Source organism: Protomyctophum bolini (genome assembly GCF_963924005.1).
Source record: "Protomyctophum bolini genome assembly, chromosome: 20".
In the NCBI taxonomy this organism is placed as follows: Eukaryota; Metazoa; Chordata; class Actinopteri; order Myctophiformes; family Myctophidae; genus Protomyctophum; species Protomyctophum bolini.
The window spans coordinates 12,891,570-12,911,052 of record NC_137881.1 but is presented as its reverse complement, the minus strand read 5'-3'; the positions used below and the strand labels follow the sequence as shown (position 1 = coordinate 12,911,052).

Genomic DNA, 19,483 nt, shown 5'->3' with positions numbered 1-19,483 from the left:
GTCACATACTGGTCTCAGTCTGTCCTGGGCAGGACATCTCCTCTATTAAAAGGTAGAAAAACAAAATGGCTTGAAGAAATGAGGCCCACAGTAGAGAAACAATGAATGGTGAGTCAGCTTTTTCTCTGATGTTTGAATGCGTTCAACTTGAATAAACAGGAGTTTCACCTATGAGTTTGTTCAGCTTCCATTTGTAATAGCCCATCACGGCCCCCAGGATCACAGCTGAGATCAGGCATCTCACGACAAAGATCACCAGATTTGAGTCATCCGAGTCTGGGATCTCTGTGGGGTATACATCTAACCAACAGAAAATGTAACAATCGGTAAAATGAACATTCCAGATTTTACTGTAGGCCAGGCTATGATCATACGAGTATGAACACAGATAAATTAGATATACCCATGGATATCGCATACGGTATGTCACAACTCATGACACGATCCATTCGATCACATCATAGTATAAAATATGTTTTAAGTGGTTAAATGAACACTTTAGGATGTTAATGTGTATGGACCAGGACCACTGACTGAACACAGACTAGGCTAGGGTTACACCCATTTTGTCTTTAGGTTTATTAAATAATGTTCAGAGTCAAACGTTATATGAACCACTTGGTGCTTCGGTACTCACCAGTGCTTGTGTTGTGTTCAGCTGTAACCGTGATCCTAGTTCCTTTCCCTTCAGTCTGACAAAACAACCGTAACTCTATAGTGACTTTGCAGATATATGTGGCTGAATCATTTCTTGCTATATTTGGCAAAGTCAACATTGAACAGTTACAGGCCACGTTTCCTTGATCAGTTTGACATAGATATTTCTTTATAAATAAAGCGTGAACAGTTGATTGTTTATTAATCTCTTTTGCGTTTTTCAGCCAGTGAACGTTCCCTCTTTGAAAGCTTCTATTCCAGCAGCAGTGGATGTGGACAGTCTCTCCCTCCATGGCTGTGACATCAGGAGTCTGGGTCACAGGAAACTCATTTACAGATGAAACACCTTTAAAAAAACCCCACAGTGTATCAGTATTATTATAGATTGCATTATGATTCATTACAGTTCCATATGATTTGCAAACTGTATCATGCTCAAATGGACCAGTAAGTTCAGTAAAACATACATGATCTTTACATCAAGGTGTTTTTGTTCTGTTTGAAATTACAAACTAACAATACAAAGAAAACATCCCAGATGGCAAACTCCTGACTCCACGCCTAATGTATGCTCAGTATGACACTGCCACACACCGAAAATACTGTATGTTAGGCATCAGTTAGGGCGCATCAGTGAATCACGATATAAACTTATACTCATGGTGCTACATATTTCAAATGTATGCACTACATCTTCTGGATAGGAATATGAAACTACTGTAGTTGTCCAAAACAAACATGCAAACAATGGTTGCGACACTTTTCAAATACAACATGGGGCATTTCAGCATAGCTATAGTATATTTATCGATGTTCAAATCCTAAAAAAAACGATGTACTAAATATGTGACTCAGACGTCTTGCTAAAGGTAGAATAAAAGCGGCTTGTATATTCTGAGTATTTATTTAACCTACCCCAAGAACAGAGAGAGGAGAGGAGCAGACTTCTCAGGAGAAGCTTCATCATTCTTCATCAACACTTCAAATTTGAGTTTACCTCTCATTTCTTTAAAGATATCCCCCACACATCCATCCACCCACACACACACACACACACACACACACACACACACACACACACACACACACACACACACACACACACACACACACACACACACACACACACACACACACACACACACACACACACACACACACACACACACACACACACACACACACACACACACACACACACACACACACACACACACACACACACACACACACACACACACACACACACACACACACACACACACACACACACACACACACACACACACACACACACACACACACACACACACACACACACACACACAATGTTTTTGAACACGTACTGCGTCACTTTACAAAGGGACGCATTAGCAAAATGTTAACCACAACTTCTGCTGGGAGGTCACATCTCAAAGCACAACACTCAACTGCATGAATAGAGATAAACAGACATCTTGAGGAAAGTGCGACATCGCACCTGCGTGACTGCAAGGTGTCAGCAAATAACTGAGAAGAGTGGAGGTGTAAAAGATTATAATATACTCATCACACACACAGTGATGTCGCGTTGTTAGCTTTAAGATCCGTTCTTGTGGGCAAGCTACACATCGTACTACATAGTAAATCAGAACACTAGATTAGCACACACATTAAAGATGGATTATTCATTTAATAAATCATTAGCCATTCAACACTGAACTTCTTCAGAGAAACATTCATACAATACCCCCCAAAACAACCAAACAAAAAGAAATATTAACTATTAAAGGTTGTTTTCTTTAAATCATTCTTCTCAAAATTTCTGCAGAAACCAAGTAGGATGCAGGTGCATTGCTTGTGTGCAAAGAGGCCCTATACATTGGATATCCTAACAGCCTACTAAGGCAATGGAAGGAAGGCTATTATGACTGTTGTGAGCATAGAGGCATCTCTGTGTTGTTGTTGAGGTTGTTGTTTGTGCGGTGTAGAGAGCGTTGGTGGGGTGGGTGGGGGATAGGTGATGCTTTTCACGGGCCATGAGCTGGACTGAAAACCAGAACAGTGTGAGTGGGTTTGTTTGTGGTACATGCATCGACAAAAAAACAATCACACTTGTGTGAAGTGAGCGGCGCTCTTATAATCATACATCATGCACATTCCGTGCTCATACATACACACACACACACACAAAGCTGAAAAAGGATTATAGATATCATTACAGTTCCATATGATGCGCAAACTGTATCATGCTCAAATGGACCAGTAAAACATTACATGATCTTTACGTCAAGGTAACATTTTGCGCAATGTTCTGTTGAAATTACAACCTAACAATACTAAAAAACATCCCAGATGGCAAACTCCTGACTCTACGCCTAATGTATGCTCAGTATGACACTGTTGCACGCCGAAAATAGACGATCTACAAGTTACAGTGCTGTCAGGTGAATCACGATCATAAGCTTTTACACTTATATTCATTGTGCTGCATATTTCAAATGTCTATTTATGTGGAGGAATATGAAAATACTGTAGTTGTCCAAAACAAATTTCATTTCGTTTCGGCCTCTCAACACATTTACCTTGTGGTGTGGTACAATAGCATATTTGATGATGATTATTTACGTATTTGTACTCTGTGTGCATACTGAGTGTTACTACGGACACAATGTCCCTTGGTTCTGCCGCTCATCTGTCTCATCATCTTACTTATGTGGAAAAATACATATTTGTGGCCCACTCCAGTCCATGGGAGATATAAATGCAGTTTAATTTCAAAGACTGCTCTCTTTAGTTTATGACTCCCAGTCCCCGATCTGACCGTGGAGGAACATGGTTGGAGGAGAGTCTATCATCATGAGCTGCCTCTGTCTGAACCAGGGCCTGTGTGTGCTGGTTAAAATAAGACCCTGCTCTGTCAAAGGACAAAGGCCTCATGAAAAGAGGTGCCTGAAGATGGTGGGAAATATGTTTTCTTTGCTAATCAAGAGATTCCAGTGTTGTTAGAAGCCCCCAAAAAAGCGTGCGTGCATGCGCGCGATCACAGATGCAAACAAATGCTCCGCTATCTGAGGCAACTGCCCATTCAGTTCCCAGCCTTCATATTCTGCTACGTGTGGGCAAACAGGGAGATAAGAACCACTTATAAAATATACACTTGTTGTGACTGAGCATAAATCATGAACAAAACGGCATCGTGATAAGAATTAGAGTGAGCAAACAGTGACTTCTGGACTCACAAGTGGGTCACGATCAGTGGTGGACAAATAAAAGTAGGCTACTCAACACCAGTATTTGAGTCATGCTCCCATGGCTCCTCCTGGTCAAATGTTACCCAACTGCCAAATTTGTACTTGATCGATTTGTATAGCAGTAGGCTACTCACTTTTAATATAATAAATATTCATGTATTCAAAAGTATAAATTCCAGTCACGGGGCCCGGGGTCAAACTGTTTCCAAAACTTTCCAATATAACATGGTAAAATATGTGACTCTACTGGCTCGCAGACTGATACTGTTGAATTGGAAACAAGCACAGGTTCCGACTCACACTTCACTTATGAGAGATGTTATGCACTACTTACAATTGGAAAAGATTAAGTTTGAATTGAGAGGGAGTGAAGATAGATTCTACCAGACATGGCAACCCTTCATTGAATATTTCAATAGGTGCACGCTAACCCCTCCTACACAATAGATAGCACAATAGAAAGAAAGAAAAGGAAAAAAAGGAACTGAGTGTTTTTTCTTTATTTTATTTTTTCTTATTTAAAAAAGAATGTCTGTAATTTACTTAATTTACAACAACATGTTGGAAAAGTTTGAGAGCAAGAGTGTCTGTCCTGTTGTCTTTGTTTTGTTTGTCTGTTCACATTTGTCATTGTTTAACTGTTTTTTCGTGTTTATCACATTTATATATCTTTTTTATTATGTATTGTATGTGGAATTTACATTACCTGACATTATTATTTTTCATTTTATATAACTGAATTACTTATTATCATTGTCAATAATACTCTGAAGTTGTCATATACAAAAAATGCCTAATAAAAGAAAAAGTATTAAAAAAAAAAAAAAGTATAAATTCCTACATTTTCCAGAAAAATCGTATAAGATTTTCCAGAATTGTTAAAAGAAACATCAGTAATTGTGGAAAGCTCACAACGGGTCACATCAGTATGCATTGTGAGCTTGTAGATCTGCTATTTTCACTATTTGAAATAGAGCTCAGGTGGCTAATTCACTTTCTCAATTCAAACTTTATATCACAAGTGATTTCTGCACTGTCATTGTGAAATGAAAGAATCTGGATGAGGGAGCCATTGATGTTTGTGTACATACGGTAGAAGAAAGGGAAAGGCAGGCGCCTGCCCCACCTTGCAATCAAGCAGTCATTTACCTAACTGATCATTAAATGATCAGTTAGCGTAGAGTTAAAATGATTATTTGTGCAGCAGGGTTAAATAAAACTTGAATAAAACTTGTTGGGTTTTCAGTTTTAGGTTAGGGTGTATACTATAGTGTTAATCCTACATTTTAGAGACCCCCTATTTCATAAATACTGCTTTCAGGGGATTTTTCAGCTCATGTGCAGAGGAAGTGGCTGTGTGGCATTGTTGTGGCCTATTTTCTTCTAAGGGCTGATCTATGCAACAGAAACAGGAAGACCACCAGGCACTCAGTGTCGCTGCTTAAGTTGTAAATTATTGGCTTGTTGGTAAAATGTACAATGAGGCTTGCTTCATAAATGTTGTTCTAAAACCAGTGGTTCTAAAACACTTCCTTTCAAAGACAACAGATGGGGTACTACATTGGTTTGAATTGAGTACAGTGACCTCCTCCACTGATCAATCATGATGAAAACAATATATATTTATTTTATTGAAGACTAGCTTGGAGCCTTGGACTACACAAAAGCAATCCTGAGCCTTAGTTGATCGAGCCTAAAACACCTTTTAGGTGATACTGCAGTATCATATCACCCATATCACCCCCCCCCTCTCTCTCTCTCATTATCAGGCAACAGAGCAGCACTATCTGTCTCTCTGTTTCTGGCACCCCTACTGGTACTAATTAGTCATCTACTGGTGCTCAGATACACATAGATATGGACATTGCTGGTTTGCTGGTTGTAGGAGTGGTTGCACCACTCAAAAAACCAGTGGTCCAAGTCGATTTGGTTTCATTTTACACTCAAATTAAATTGTTAATCACCTTCATTATTTAATTACTTTACAAGAAGTCTACACATTTAGAGAATGTAAAATAGGCTGAACTGTTATTTTGATAAAGGTTTGCCTGTTATCTCTCCTAATGGTACCAACATCAATTGTGGACAGAATCTTATCCAACAACATCATTCTTTAGTTTTGGGTCTGGGAGGCTAAATGTCCTCAAATGGTGGTCCGTGGCTCAAATGCAGAATAAATAATGGGCCTTGAAATGAAAAGGATTGAAATGAAAACCACTGCTAGAAGATTGAGGTGAAAAATGATAGTTGACGGCTTGTAATAGTTTAGTTACGTTTTTCATTTTACAACATAGGAAGCCCCGCCGTGAGGCAGGGCATCAAAAAATTTGTTGATACTCATAATGTTCCTCTCCACGGAAATCTTTAGTAAAAGGCGAAAGATTTATACGATCTGAAGAGAAACAAGAGTGTACTGAAGAAGCAACGCTCCCTGCTGGACGTCTAGACTCACTGCAACACCACACAGTGTCACGGTTGCTGCTGACACGGATGCATTTTACATATTTTTTTTATTTATTTATTTGTTATTTATAACACTTTATCTGTGGCGCTGTCACTCATTGCGTGTAGAAATAATACATAAGCTTGTTAAAAAACTGTTTTTTTCTTTAGAATACTGCACGCATAGCATGCTGGGTAATGTCTTCCGGTCACGGGGTTCCAGTAAGACTGTTGATTGGTTGAAGAGATAAAGGATTATAATCAAACCTAATATGACATGGTTAGGTTTAAAAACTCTTTCAAAAACATTTCAAATACAACATTGGTTTATGGACAACCTGCAACTATAATAATACCAAGACTAAAGTTACCAACATTATGAAATATGGACATTCTATTCATAATTATCGTATTATACTGTAAAGCTGCTGCTAGGCAGCATTCAGCCACTAGATGGGGCCCTCTTACAATCTGTGCTGGTTCATATCAAGTGTGCTATGGAAGCATCAAGTATACTTAGTACTTACATGTTTTACTTGAGTAAAAGTATCTATACCACCGTAGCGTGGTTTTCTGGCACCACTGAAAAATCGGCCATTCATTTTTCCCATTGGGCCTAAAGATTTACAAACATATTTATATCAATTATTTTAAGACTAGAATCAAGCGATCCAGGATCCTGGTGAGTCATGACCATAAAACCTTTGAAAAAAAATCTAAGTTATAATTTAATTTTCTTGAGTGTAAAATGAAACCAAATAGACCCATAAGTGGAGTTAAATTATTGTTAAACACCTGCATTACTACATTTACAAGAAGTCTACACAATTATAGAATGTAGAAGATTTATCTCTCCTAATGGTACCAACACAACATCAATACAACATACAGCAATTCTGGACCAAATCCAACGAATCCAACGACAACAAAATATTCTTTACTTTTGGGTCTGGGAGGCTAAATGTCATCAAATGGTGGTCCGTGGCTCAAATACTGAATAAATAATGGGCCTCGATGTGAAAATGGTTGAAAACCACAGCGCTAGCCTAGAGCATTGGTTCCCAACCAGTGGAGGCCTACTAGAACCAGTGGTTGGGAACCTCTGCCCTAGAGGAATGCAGCTGAAAATGTTTTAACTGCCACTAAAAAACAAAAGCTTATCTCACAGATTATAGTATCATTGCACTGTTTTACTAGTACTACTATTCATTTTATATATATATATATTTTTTTACTTTTAAAGCTCTGATGGACTTGCCACCCTGACAGTAGCTCGATATTGCAGACTGTTCTAAATCCCTCACACCAGCAGCAGCTATTTCTATCTGTGTTTTTCATTAAACGACTGTGTACAAAGCATTTTAAGGGTACACCTACTCCACACCAGACCTGCTACAGCTCAATACATTGAGTTGTATCAGGTTCCATATTATAAAATAATTCCCATGTACGTTTTTGCTATTAGTTGTAGTATGTAGTTCTCGCCTTATTTCCTGATTTTTTCAATCCAGTTTCCTCCTTTAACCCCAGTTGTGTGGCAGTGACAGATTGACTTGAATCCGATGTATTTTGTATTTGAAATTGCAATAAAAAAAGATATAGGCCTATAGCCTATATATATATATATATATATATATATATATACGAGACAAAAAAGGGACTCATGCACATCCAAAAAGACCCGTAGGAGGTGCAAGTCTAGTTAGTTAGTGCTAATAAGGTGTACAGTCCCTTCCTTGGAAGGTTTTTCTCTTTTTTGAGATATATATATATATTCTGCCGTAGTGAAAATACATTCACACCCATGTGAAGTGAGGGGCACTCTTATCATCATACATCATCTCATTCCGGCCAATCACAATTTGTGCCCTCACCTTCGTCTTCAATTTTTGTGTTTACACAAACACTCAAAGCTGGCCAGCCATTCATTGTCAATGGCATTCAATGTTTGTGTTAACACAATGTTTGTGTTTACACAAACCCTCAAAGCTGGACATAGGAGGGGCTAGCGCCCCTCAAAAATGTTATCAGAGTACTTGGACTCCAGTCTATTACATCAGTCATAATGATGCCAGTACTATGATGTCATTACTGGGGCTTCAGGCATCTCCTATTGGGCATCTATCGCCATATATGGGGGGGAAAAGAAAGACAGACACAGCACAATATTATCGTCTTGTACCTGTAGTGGATTATTTAGAACTCACATCAGAGTCTTTAAGAAATAATCAAGGTAGAGAGTGGACTGACACAATGTCAGTGGTCCGGACCAAATCCAGGGAGGAAGCACGAATGCAAGCCTCCAGAGCTGTTCACATGCGTCCCTCTTATACACAATGACAGAGCAAAAATACATTGGAGGTGTGGTCAGTGGACATGGCCAAACAAGGGTCTATGTGAGAATAGGTCATCTGACAGACGACCAACAGGTGATCTGTGATGACTCATGTGAATGCAGTCAAGACAGTTAGTATTCTCATCTTCAAAATCCATTACAGACCACATGTGACCTATTTCTTCTTGGCCCCTGGGGTTTTCACTAATGTAACTGTTAGACACACTCTTCCCTTTCTTTTAAAACTGGCCTCTTCCTCCCTTATCTTTTCTGTTTCTTCTCATCTTCCACGCCTTCAGAGCAGGAACCTTCCCCACTACGGGTTACCTCCTTGTGTTTAGTCCAAGAGCTACTCAGAAACATACAGCACAGCATCCATACTATCCGCTTTTAGAAATCCCATGTTGCCAGATGGATTTCGAGAGTGCCACACAGCACGTCAGTGAAACTACAAGGGTTCCAGCACATACACACGTCATCAAAGCACCGTCGCCAACTGGAATCTGGAGGCCTGCGTGACGATGGGAGTGCCCCTCGTGTTGGATCTTAACCCACTGACATGTGCTGGCGTTGTCCGCAGTGCACGGGGCCTCCACGATAGCATGAGGCGGCGATAATACATCGCCAAGTGCACACGTGTCCGGCGGCGACGTACGCAGCAGCAGCTCCGGGAGTTCTAAATGTACTCGAACAAACTGTCCACCGTCATAAGAGGGCTCGTGGTAGCGGCCGTGGATTGGAACGACTACTTGAACAAGCGTGCGATTCTGTTCGCCCAGAGGCGGATACACGAGTGCAACAAAGCCCACAGACTTGTGAGCGGGGGCCTCCGGGTCAACGGTTGAATCTAGGAGTACGTCCAAGTCACCGTGACCCCTCAGGGATGACAGTTCATATGGATCGACATAAACGCCTCTGGGCCATCGGTGGATCAGCAGAACTTTGAGGCCGGCGGGAACGTCGCGACCAAACCGGACAGTGGTTACCAGCTCCCTGTGAAAGCCCTTTTTATTGATCTCCATTGAAATGGATGCCGTCAAAAGCCACGGCTTAAGAATACCACAGATTTCATCCTTTCCGGCTGAACACGTGGCTAAATAAGTTAATGCAGTTAAGAGTACAAAATACATGAGAGTCCCAATAGTTAACCAAATAGTAGTTTTCCTGGAGCAATCGATTCAATTTAGTAATGAATACATAACCTCTTGAAAAATCTTTACAATGGAGACGTGTATGCATATCAGTATGACAGGGTCTTGGCCCAAATATGGACTTCCACACTGATGTCATAAATAATAACCTCAGTCTTGCCCAAATAGAAAGCTGCACCTGAGCTGGCGGAGATATGACCTCCAGTGGCTGCACTTTACGTGTTCACGTGTGCTGCCAGTTACACCAGGGACGTGCAGAAAGTGTTAGAGAGGCAGGGACTGAAATCCCGTTAAGAGGGAGGACACTTTTGGACAAAAATAGCAGATCTACAAGCTCTCAATGCGTCGCAGCGCAGCTATTGTCGGTGCACAACCCAGAACTCTTTTAGCTAGTGGAGATGCGGTGTAACGACATGGATTTCTAAACAAATTTGTTCAACGCAAATTGCTGCGTTCAAGTTCAGGAGACTTCGGGGGGAAAAAGCAATTCTGAATGTTGCCTTCCGGCATGGCATGGAAATGAGTGGCATTTGCATTTCTTTCACCATTGTAAAAGCTACATCTGTGGTCTGGAGAGGGCAGTTGTTTTACAGATGTGTACACGTCCCTGAGTGACACGATCAAGCCACGCAACGCAAGCCACGTCTACCACCGGATAGGAAACAAAGGAGGAAGAAACGAGGAAGAAGAGTTCTTTCTACTGTACCCCTTTATTGTCCTATCCAACGTGCGTACAATCAGGTCAGACCGAAAGGTCCTTTGTCCATCAGTTGACTTTGAGGCTTACTTTAGAGCAGTGGTAACCAACCTTTTCAAGCCCAAGAGCCCATTTTATTCCCAATTGTAAGCCAAGATCTACCACTAAAACGTGTTAGAAAAAACACTTGTTTTGTTGCTATTTCTGACAGGCTCAATGCATGTGCACACATCCACACAAAGACTAAAGCTTAAATTAGAATAAATACTTATAGTAAGTTATATTATCAATGTCAAATAATATTAAGACAAATTAGAAATAATTAGTATTAGAAATATTTTGTTTCTCATTTCAATGAATATTCACATTGGCAGATGTTCAAATGACATAGGCATAACATGACCATATATATTTGCACAGATATGGTGACATACTCTCAGGGTCAGCCCACCTTTAATGAGACTGCTGTGACTGCACTTTATCTGCAAGCGTTTTGAAATCTGGTTCATATTTAGTGATTGCCAGTCTGAGGGTGTCATTAAGATGTGAGTCAGTCATACGAGTTCTAAACTTGGATTTTATTATTTTCATTTGTGAAAAGGCCATTTCACATAAGTACGTGGAACCAAAGTATAGGCATGCAGCTTCAGTGCACACGACACAATCAGGGGATACTTCTCTGCTCACAAGAGACCAAAATTCCTTCTCTTTAGCTCTGACCTGCAGGTGACAGTCACTTACTAATCCAATAATCTCCATTTAAATATCTGAAGTTAATGCAAACACATCCTGCATTTTATCGGACAGCAGTTCAATGACAGTAGGCTCAGTAAAGAGGAAAGGTTTGATACAAAAGCAGCTACTTAATTGACTCATGCGTTGTACTTCAACAGGTTTTCATATTTCATATTTATCATATTTTTTGCTCTATGTGTGCGTGTGTACAGAAATCAAACTGTAGCATTGATTATTGTCACGGACAGAAGTCATTCTTTCCCTATGCATATGCCCTGGAGTGCACTCGGCTATTAGTTTGCATTGCAGACTGGTATATTCAGAACGCGCCTTTAATTAAAAACCAAATGCAGCTGTGTATGTGGCTCTCAGCGTGCGATACCCCCCCTCACCTCTGTGCTGGAAATATAACGTCTGGGTTTCCGAGGCTACATCCATGCTAACGCAGTGACTGTCTTGTTTCTGGCTAAGCTTTACGCGCAGGGCACATGAACCTCTCCGTCTCCAGTCAGTGCTGGTTGTTGTTTATTTGCATGGCTCAGAAAATGAGTAACAAACTAAAATGAGAACGTTATCGAGTTGTTGGAGGAGGAGGAGGAGAATAATAATGTTATATTTCTTATTGTGTTCTCGGGCTGCTGTGCTGCGTTGCTGCTGCGCTGTGTGCCAACCACATCATCATCTTTTCATTTTGACATGATTCACATGAAATAATAATCCTGCACCGCGTGCAGCGTTTGGTTTCATTAACGCGACAAAATAGCCTACAGCTGCTGCTGCCAAAGATACCAAAGATTGGACAGTGCTACGCAACATGGAAGTAACACTGACTCGAAGCCGTTTATAAATCAGTCAGTGAAGTCAACTTTTCACCGCCGTTTAGTCGGTCATGAACGAACGAATCAAAATAACTAGTTATTTTTGGTGAACGAAACCGATCCGGTCACTTCCGTGAACGATCCGTTCAAAATGCAAATGACGGGGAATCGCCCGGCTGCTCTTCTCATTCAGTCAGTGCGAGGCTGCGAGACGGAGCAGCCTGAAAGGCAAGCATTTGCATTCCAATGGGTCTGACACTTCGCGATCGACTCGAAAGGTTCCCGCGAGCTACCGGTAGATCGCGAACCCCCGGTTGGTGACCCCTGCTTTAGAGTCTAGCCAGCTGAGTGGTGGACATCTCTTGTCTTCATGTATGTAATTGATTGTTTGTTTTTGTGTTATGTCAAATGTGTGTATGCGTTACATACATAGCTGCTGTCACAAGACACATTTCAGTGTGATCTGATAATAAAGTAATATCGCATCGTATCCAATGTGGAGATAGATGCTGAACAAATTGGCAAAATGTGATCTGAAGAACAATCACTGATGTGGTCAACATGGATTCAAGAGATACAGTAGTAAAGAGCGCAAAAAATGCATCACATAAATAAATCAATGTGTGGCTAAATGTTGGCCAGCTGTGTGTGCACTGCGCACACACACGCGCACACACACCGTTGGCCTACCACTCTTGTGATTACAAATGATTAGAGATTAAAGAAAGATTTCTATTTCGATTCAGGATGAGGCCTAGCTCACTCCAGTGGTTCAAATGTGGGTCCAGTCACCTTCAGGGTAAGTTGAAGGTGTCACAATGCTGAAAGTTACAGACCTGTGCAGATGTATACTTTCAGCATTATGAAATGAATAGATTTGAGAGCCACTGGCTCACTCAATCTGGAAAGACGTTTTGCTCACAACTCGGTTGGCGAGGGGGGAAACCTCTGGCCAGCACAAACAGGCTTGCCTTTAAGAACTCACCTCAGAACTCCCTCAAAGAGGGAGTGACCCCTCTCACAGATGACTGTGACTGGCGGTCATTATAATTTGAATGTTATCATGTATGATACCCACTGAGCCCGGCAAAGTTGAACAGTGTGGAGGAAAGTGGATTATAACCCAGGTGTTCCAAGCCAAGACGTACATTTCTGAAAGAGTGGTGGCAGGTTTAGTAGGGTTTACCTGAAAAGCAGGATGTGTCTGTTAGAATCTAACAGTTGGACGAACTGTTCCAGGAAGATACTCTGTTTATACTCGTCTTATACAAATATAAAACCTTTTGTCACATCCTTACTTAAATTCAGAATGAGGTTTTAGACCTGATGACGTCAGTATAATGTCTGCTTTGTCATCCATAGCAAGCGTATTTCATCTCTGAAGCACACGTGAGAGACACCATACGAATAGACGAACCCCATGCACACGCTTACAATTTGCATTCCGCCAAATGAGATTTGCAGCGATTCCCACGAATTAGAACGCGTAATTTGTGGAATAATAGTTGAAACAACAAGGATAAAACGAATGGATGAAAGACAGAGAATTGGAAATGGCATATTGTACAAATCTAACTACTTCCTTTCAGATGCGCCGAGTCTGCAGACTTGAAAAAAATACTTGATACCTTAAACCAAATACCACGTGAATCACAAAACACTGTCTGTCTTATTGATGAGGAGCATGTCCAGGAGCAGGTGGGACAAAGAGATAAGAGGGAGAATTGAGATTGTGAATTCGTCTCACCGCTGACCATCAGCCGCGTGTGTGTTCATTCATCATGCGTGGCCTCGTAAATACCCTGCCCCATTTTGATGTAGGCTTCTTTCTCCTGCGCGCTCATTTGCCCCACCAGCTCTGGCTTCTGACTGACCTCCTGGTAGGAGAGAGCCCTGCCCCCAACCATCACCACATACTCCTCCCCCACCTCCTCAAACTCATCATCATCCTCTTCCTCCTCCCCTCCGCCACCACCGTCTGCGTCACTCCTCTTCTCGTGGAAGAGGAGGCGTATTATCTCGTTCTCGTGCGACTTGCCGCGAGCCGCCCCACTGTCGAGGGCTCCGGGAGCCACGTCCGCCGCGGAGTCGAGTGTGTCAGGCTCGCAATAGGCTCCCTGTATGGTGCTCTGGGTAAGCCAGATGGGCTGCTCCTTGGGAGCCTCGGCCTCAGCCTTGCTCGCCCGCCCGTGTGGGTCCTGATCTCCCATGCTGATCACCACATTCTGTGTGTAGAGGTCAGCATAAGACGGGCCCTTGGTGGGCCCACGGAACGTGCGGCCTGAAGCCCCCGGCACAGTTGCAGTGCATTTGCCGCTTTCCGCCTCGCGGAGCTGCAAGTATATGGGTGCGATCTGCTCGTTGAAACGAACGACCAGATTCCTGGCATCTTTCCTGGGCGACACGGACACATTGTCCTCCACCTCCGTCTGACAGCACGTACAGTGGAATGTCCCTTTTGTAGGGTCAAACAACTGGCCGGCATCGAGGTCGGTGAAGGTGGAAGAGCAGCACGGACAGCGGAAGGAGGCGCGATTGGTGGATTCTTGCTCCTCCGCCTCTAATCGCCGTCGCATGTTGTCCAGCTTGAACTTGATCACGTTCACCAGCATTCTAGAGTTGATGAAATAGTAGTTGTGCCGAGTCTTCTTGCCGTCCGGCGCGGTTTCCACCGCCGTGTGACACTTCACAAACTTGTCAGCTTTCAGCAAGGTGAGTACCGAGTGCAGTTGCTTGGGGCCAAACTTGAGAAGTTCCAGCATGTCCTCCTCGCGCAAGCTAGGGCTGCGGATGAGCATGTCCATTGCCAGGGCATGCTCAGGCCCGTAGAAGCCCCGCACCACCAGCTTGGCAAGCTGTTTGAGCGCTGCAGGGACCTCAGTCTGTTGCTCTGGTTCCATCATGAGCCAGTTAGTCACACAAAGAGGTTTGCTATCGCTTGGTTGGGGGTGGGAATACGGTGGATGAATCACATGAGGTTAAAGAAGTAAAGGATTGCCGTTTGTAGCAAGGATGAAGCTCAGAGTACAAGCCTCAAAGATGAGTCAAATTAAAGAGAGGGCAAGTCTACGGGAATTTGTTCAAGGTAGGTGTAAGGGGAGTTTGTTCAGGTGCAATAAGTTATTCTATCTCTTTCTATTATGGATGTTTGATGAAACATACAGGATTTCAAATAGTTTACAGCACCATAAACCAAGGAGAATTAATTGGGAAGATGTAAAGGGGTTTCTGTGGTTCACTTGCAAGACTGAGGACATGAGGCTGTGGGGTGCTTTTTATGGACCAAATGCATTAACACCCACGACATCACTGCAACATCATAGATCACGAGTAAGACGCGTGAACGTGGGAAGCGAACGCCATCACACTCATGTCTCACAAATCACTCAGCTCCATATATAGGCACAAAAGGGGCCAGGTCCACAACAAACAAATCACTGGCCCCTTTTGTGCCCATATATGGAGCTGAGTGGACCTGGCCCCTTTTGTGCCCATATATGGAGCTGAGTGATTGCTGATGCAACACACTCCATATTTGGATAGCGGGACAGACACACACACAGACATGATCTGCTAGGTCTCATAGTAAGTGCGAACGCAGTGAGCAAAAACCCTTGCTCAGAGTAAGCAGAGATTTGTGGCATTTCAGAAAGACTGTGATTCTTTATATACTGTCTGGTATATTTTCACCCCAGTGATGTCACAAGTGACAACAAATCGGTGACAACAAATCAGTGACAACAGATTTATGACATTGAAGGGGGCAGGAAACCGAGCACTCGAGCGCTGTTCATGCAGCCTGGAGAGTGACGAGCTGGAGTTTGAAATACATTGTTTACAACGAGGGCAGCGCAAATATCAGAAGTTCTAGGCATGTGTCCAACAGTTTTAAAGTATTGTAGAGTGACAACTAAAGTCTCTGTAATGTTTATGTTGTACTATTACTAAAAAACTATCTAAAATAAAGGGATTTAAGATCATTTCCGGTCCAGGACATTGTCACTCTTCGCTAAGAGCCACCAATGGATTGGCCCCATGAGGTGAACAGAGTTGTCGTAACTCTGTCTTACTCTATGTATGGCTCTGGCCACCACAACTGACCAAATGACATTTCTATTCTAGGAGGGCTAAAATGTAAAGGTTGAGGGTGACAGTGGTGGCACTACTACTAGAGACTGAGTACTGTAGGTCAGCGGTCCCTAAACTTCTTTGGCCGTGCACCCCATGTTACCTCGATCCTGACCTAGCTGACGCACCCCCCAACGCTAAGTCTCGTTGAATGTGGCCGAAAATTATGATTGTGACAAATAATAACAGAATGTCACTGCACTGAGAGACACACAGCTGCTGTATACTCCCGCAGCTGCTCTATACATCTCCTTACAACAGTGGTTTACCGGATTTTGCCTTTTGTGCTAAATAATGCCATAAAACCACCCTTTTCATGTCAGGCACCCACTAGAGGGTGTTCGCGCACCACAAGTCTGGGAACCCCTGCTGTAGGTGATGGGGTCACCAAAATCTAAATAGTTCTTCCTCTGGGGAGCATGTGCTCATGGCTATATTAGAGTTTGAAATATCTTGTGTACAAGTGAACCTTTGGGCCTGAGGGTGGTGCTATAGGAAAGCCCATGGGGTCAACAAAACCTGTAGGTATCATATAGAAAGAAGTAGCACATTTTCAGCATGATCAAAACCATGGCAATTTATCGTTTACATTTAAAACTGTTAACATTCATAGTGCATGGTAGTACATCATGTACTATACTGTACATTCAAGCCCACCTTGACTAAACACACACAAACACAAAAAATATATTTTACTGAGTATATCTCTCGCAAGACTATCTAAATATCGTGACAGTACATAAGAGCAGCATGTCACTTTTGAACTAGTTAACATGGCTGAAACATATCTAAGATTTTGATCATTAATCTCTGAAAAAATGAGTGCATCATGTTTTGTTGGTGCCTAGCTTTGCCATATATAGCAAGTCAGTGACCACATTGTTTCTGCTACTGTAATAATCGGTCTATGGGAAACAGTGAGACAAACAAAAAGTCAAACCGTTAAATGTTTGCACCAGGCTATATAAAATAATGATGCAGCACAAGTAGGCCTCTAGGGTAGGCTACAGCTACATTAACCTCAGCTCCCATGCTTCGGAGTGCACTGGAGTGGTGGCCACACACACACAATACCATAAAAGGGGCATTCACAAAAACAAACAACAGTTGGTCACTATCCCCAAAACCACAATATGCATTGTGGCAGTTCTGTTTTGACAATTATTTCACAACAACCACTATTATTACCCCAAATATATTTCAGTATTAAAATGTGAAATTTTGTTCAGTTTGTAATTGTATATCTCATCTGCGAATCCAGACCGAAGAGAATGATTATGGAGAACGAAGCAGACAGGTATAGGGGGCATATTGCCTGGGGGTATGCAATGCAGTGGTGGAACGTAAGAACTCAAGTACTGCACTGTCCAAATTTCAATACTTTTGCTTCTAAAGTGCAACTCCTTGCACGTATTTGAATGCAAACATTATCCCCAATGGCAGTTGCATTGGTGTGACATGTCCTTAAAACTGTTCTGTTGCAAGGAGTTGCAATGGTGTGGTTTGGGCCTGAAGCCCAGTAACTACCAGAGGGTCAAGACGGTTTTAGCGTTGTCCCAGCGGTGTGATATGTCCTGTTGCACGTTGACGCACGTCGTCCCAAGAAGTGATTCAACGCATGGAATTCAATGGCCCAAACCACACCAAAGGGTCACTATAAAATAGCTCAAGGCTCTATTGCTGATTACTTAGGTTAGGACCCCCGCAGTGGTGTCCAATTAGAACTTAAACTAGGACGCTTTGACTTCTGCCTTCTCCCTGAAGCCGACCCTTGTTATATATTCTCTGACTATGCTTGTCACGATGACTAAACCAGTTAGATCTATCCATATATGGTTCTACCACTTCTATCTGATATCAGCACTAGGTCGGCTCGGGCCAAATATAGGGATTGTCATACTAGACATGTCATATGTCATATAGCCCAACGTCCGAGTCGGATATCCCCATATATGGGGACTAAATATATATATGAGCAACTACTCAGATACAACAACATGACTGGAAGTGAGAGTCTTCGTTACAGTCACCAACTCCTTGCAACCGTTTGGACCCAATGAGATGCATGGTGACCCTTTGGTGTGGTTAGGCCTTTACTCAGGACTATTGAACTTGTGAAATGGGACATACTGCACGAGTACTTCTACAAGTTCTACACACTACATAGGGAAGACATATTTGAATATTATAACCACACATGGGGCTCTATTAGGTTAATCTTTAACAGAGTATTTCAATATAGTTTATTGATACTAAGTAAAAAAAAATCAGGAGCCTACCTCTTCTACCAGAGATGCCATGAAAGCCAGGCTTGGACCTGAAAAACAGAAACATAATAGATTATAAACATTTCTAATCATTCAAGCAGGCACATGTTCAGCCCCTGCCCTTTTACCCGTCTGTAAAAGATCACACCTGTGTGAACTGAGTGGTGCAATTCCCCCCCCCCCCCCCCCCCCTCTCTCATTAGCAGGCAACAGAGCAGCACTGTCTATCTCTCTCTGTATCTGGCGCCCCCTACTGGTACTAATAAGTCATATACTCAGAGTATACTGTAGGTGCCATGAGCATAGGTCTCGTGCTCATGGCCACATAGGTAGGCACGGACATTGCTCACCACTCAAAAACTAAACCAAACAACTGCCCTCTCCAGACCATGAATGCAGCATTTACTATGGTGAAATGCAAATGCCCTCCTCTCCTTTCCATGCCATACCCTAACTGCAGTTTAGGTCAGGGACGGATTAACCCTTGCGAGGGCCCCTGGGCCGGTAATTTTTGCAGGGCCCACATACAGTAGCGCACTTGCACGCAACATTTTTGTGTTTTTGTGTCTTTTTCACCTAAATTTAACAAAATCAACAGCCAATGAAGGGCCACACCCAGGAGCCCTTTTCAGGGCGTCATACCTAGTACCATACCGTCCAATTTCCCTGAAGGGCCCCTGAGAGCCAATTAGGGTCCCTGGGCCACGGCTGGCTAATTTGTCCCTGGTTTAGGTCTGTCTATGTATATAGGCCTAGGTAGTAGTAGCATTTAAATAACCTGTACATGACATAATAATGGTGATGAAGTCATGAAGATAAACTGTCAGTCATTTAGATGCTGGCAGCATTACCTGCCCTGACCCCCCTAGGCTGTCACGAACCCAACGGCCCATGCATGCATGTTGAAAACCACTTCTGTTTCACTCTACAGCAGAGCACGGGGGAGGGGCGTCCCCCCCCCCCCCCCACACACACAACACACACCCAGTCTGTATACCATAGGTCTGCACGGATGAGATG

At 42.6% G+C, this 19,483-nt stretch overlaps 2 protein-coding genes across 2 annotated transcripts; both read right to left on the bottom strand.

Moving 5' to 3' along the window:
• Positions 1-9,047: 9,047 nt before the first annotated feature.
• LOC308335198 (phosphatidylinositol-glycan biosynthesis class X protein-like) lies at positions 9,048-9,689 on the bottom strand (the record flags this gene model as incomplete). The annotated part of the gene is made up of 1 exon (XM_080792210.1): positions 9,048-9,689. The coding sequence occupies one exon, from the start codon at positions 9,687-9,689 to the stop codon at positions 9,048-9,050; it is 642 nt and encodes a 213-aa protein (XP_080648336.1).
• A 4,151-nt stretch (positions 9,690-13,840) lies between these two features.
• LOC308335197 (general transcription factor IIE subunit 1-like) lies at positions 13,841-14,971 on the bottom strand (the record flags this gene model as incomplete). Its single annotated transcript, XM_080792209.1, has 1 exon — positions 13,841-14,971. The coding sequence occupies one exon, from the start codon at positions 14,969-14,971 to the stop codon at positions 13,841-13,843; it is 1,131 nt and encodes a 376-aa protein (XP_080648335.1).
• Between the last annotated feature and the right edge of the window lie 4,512 nt (positions 14,972-19,483).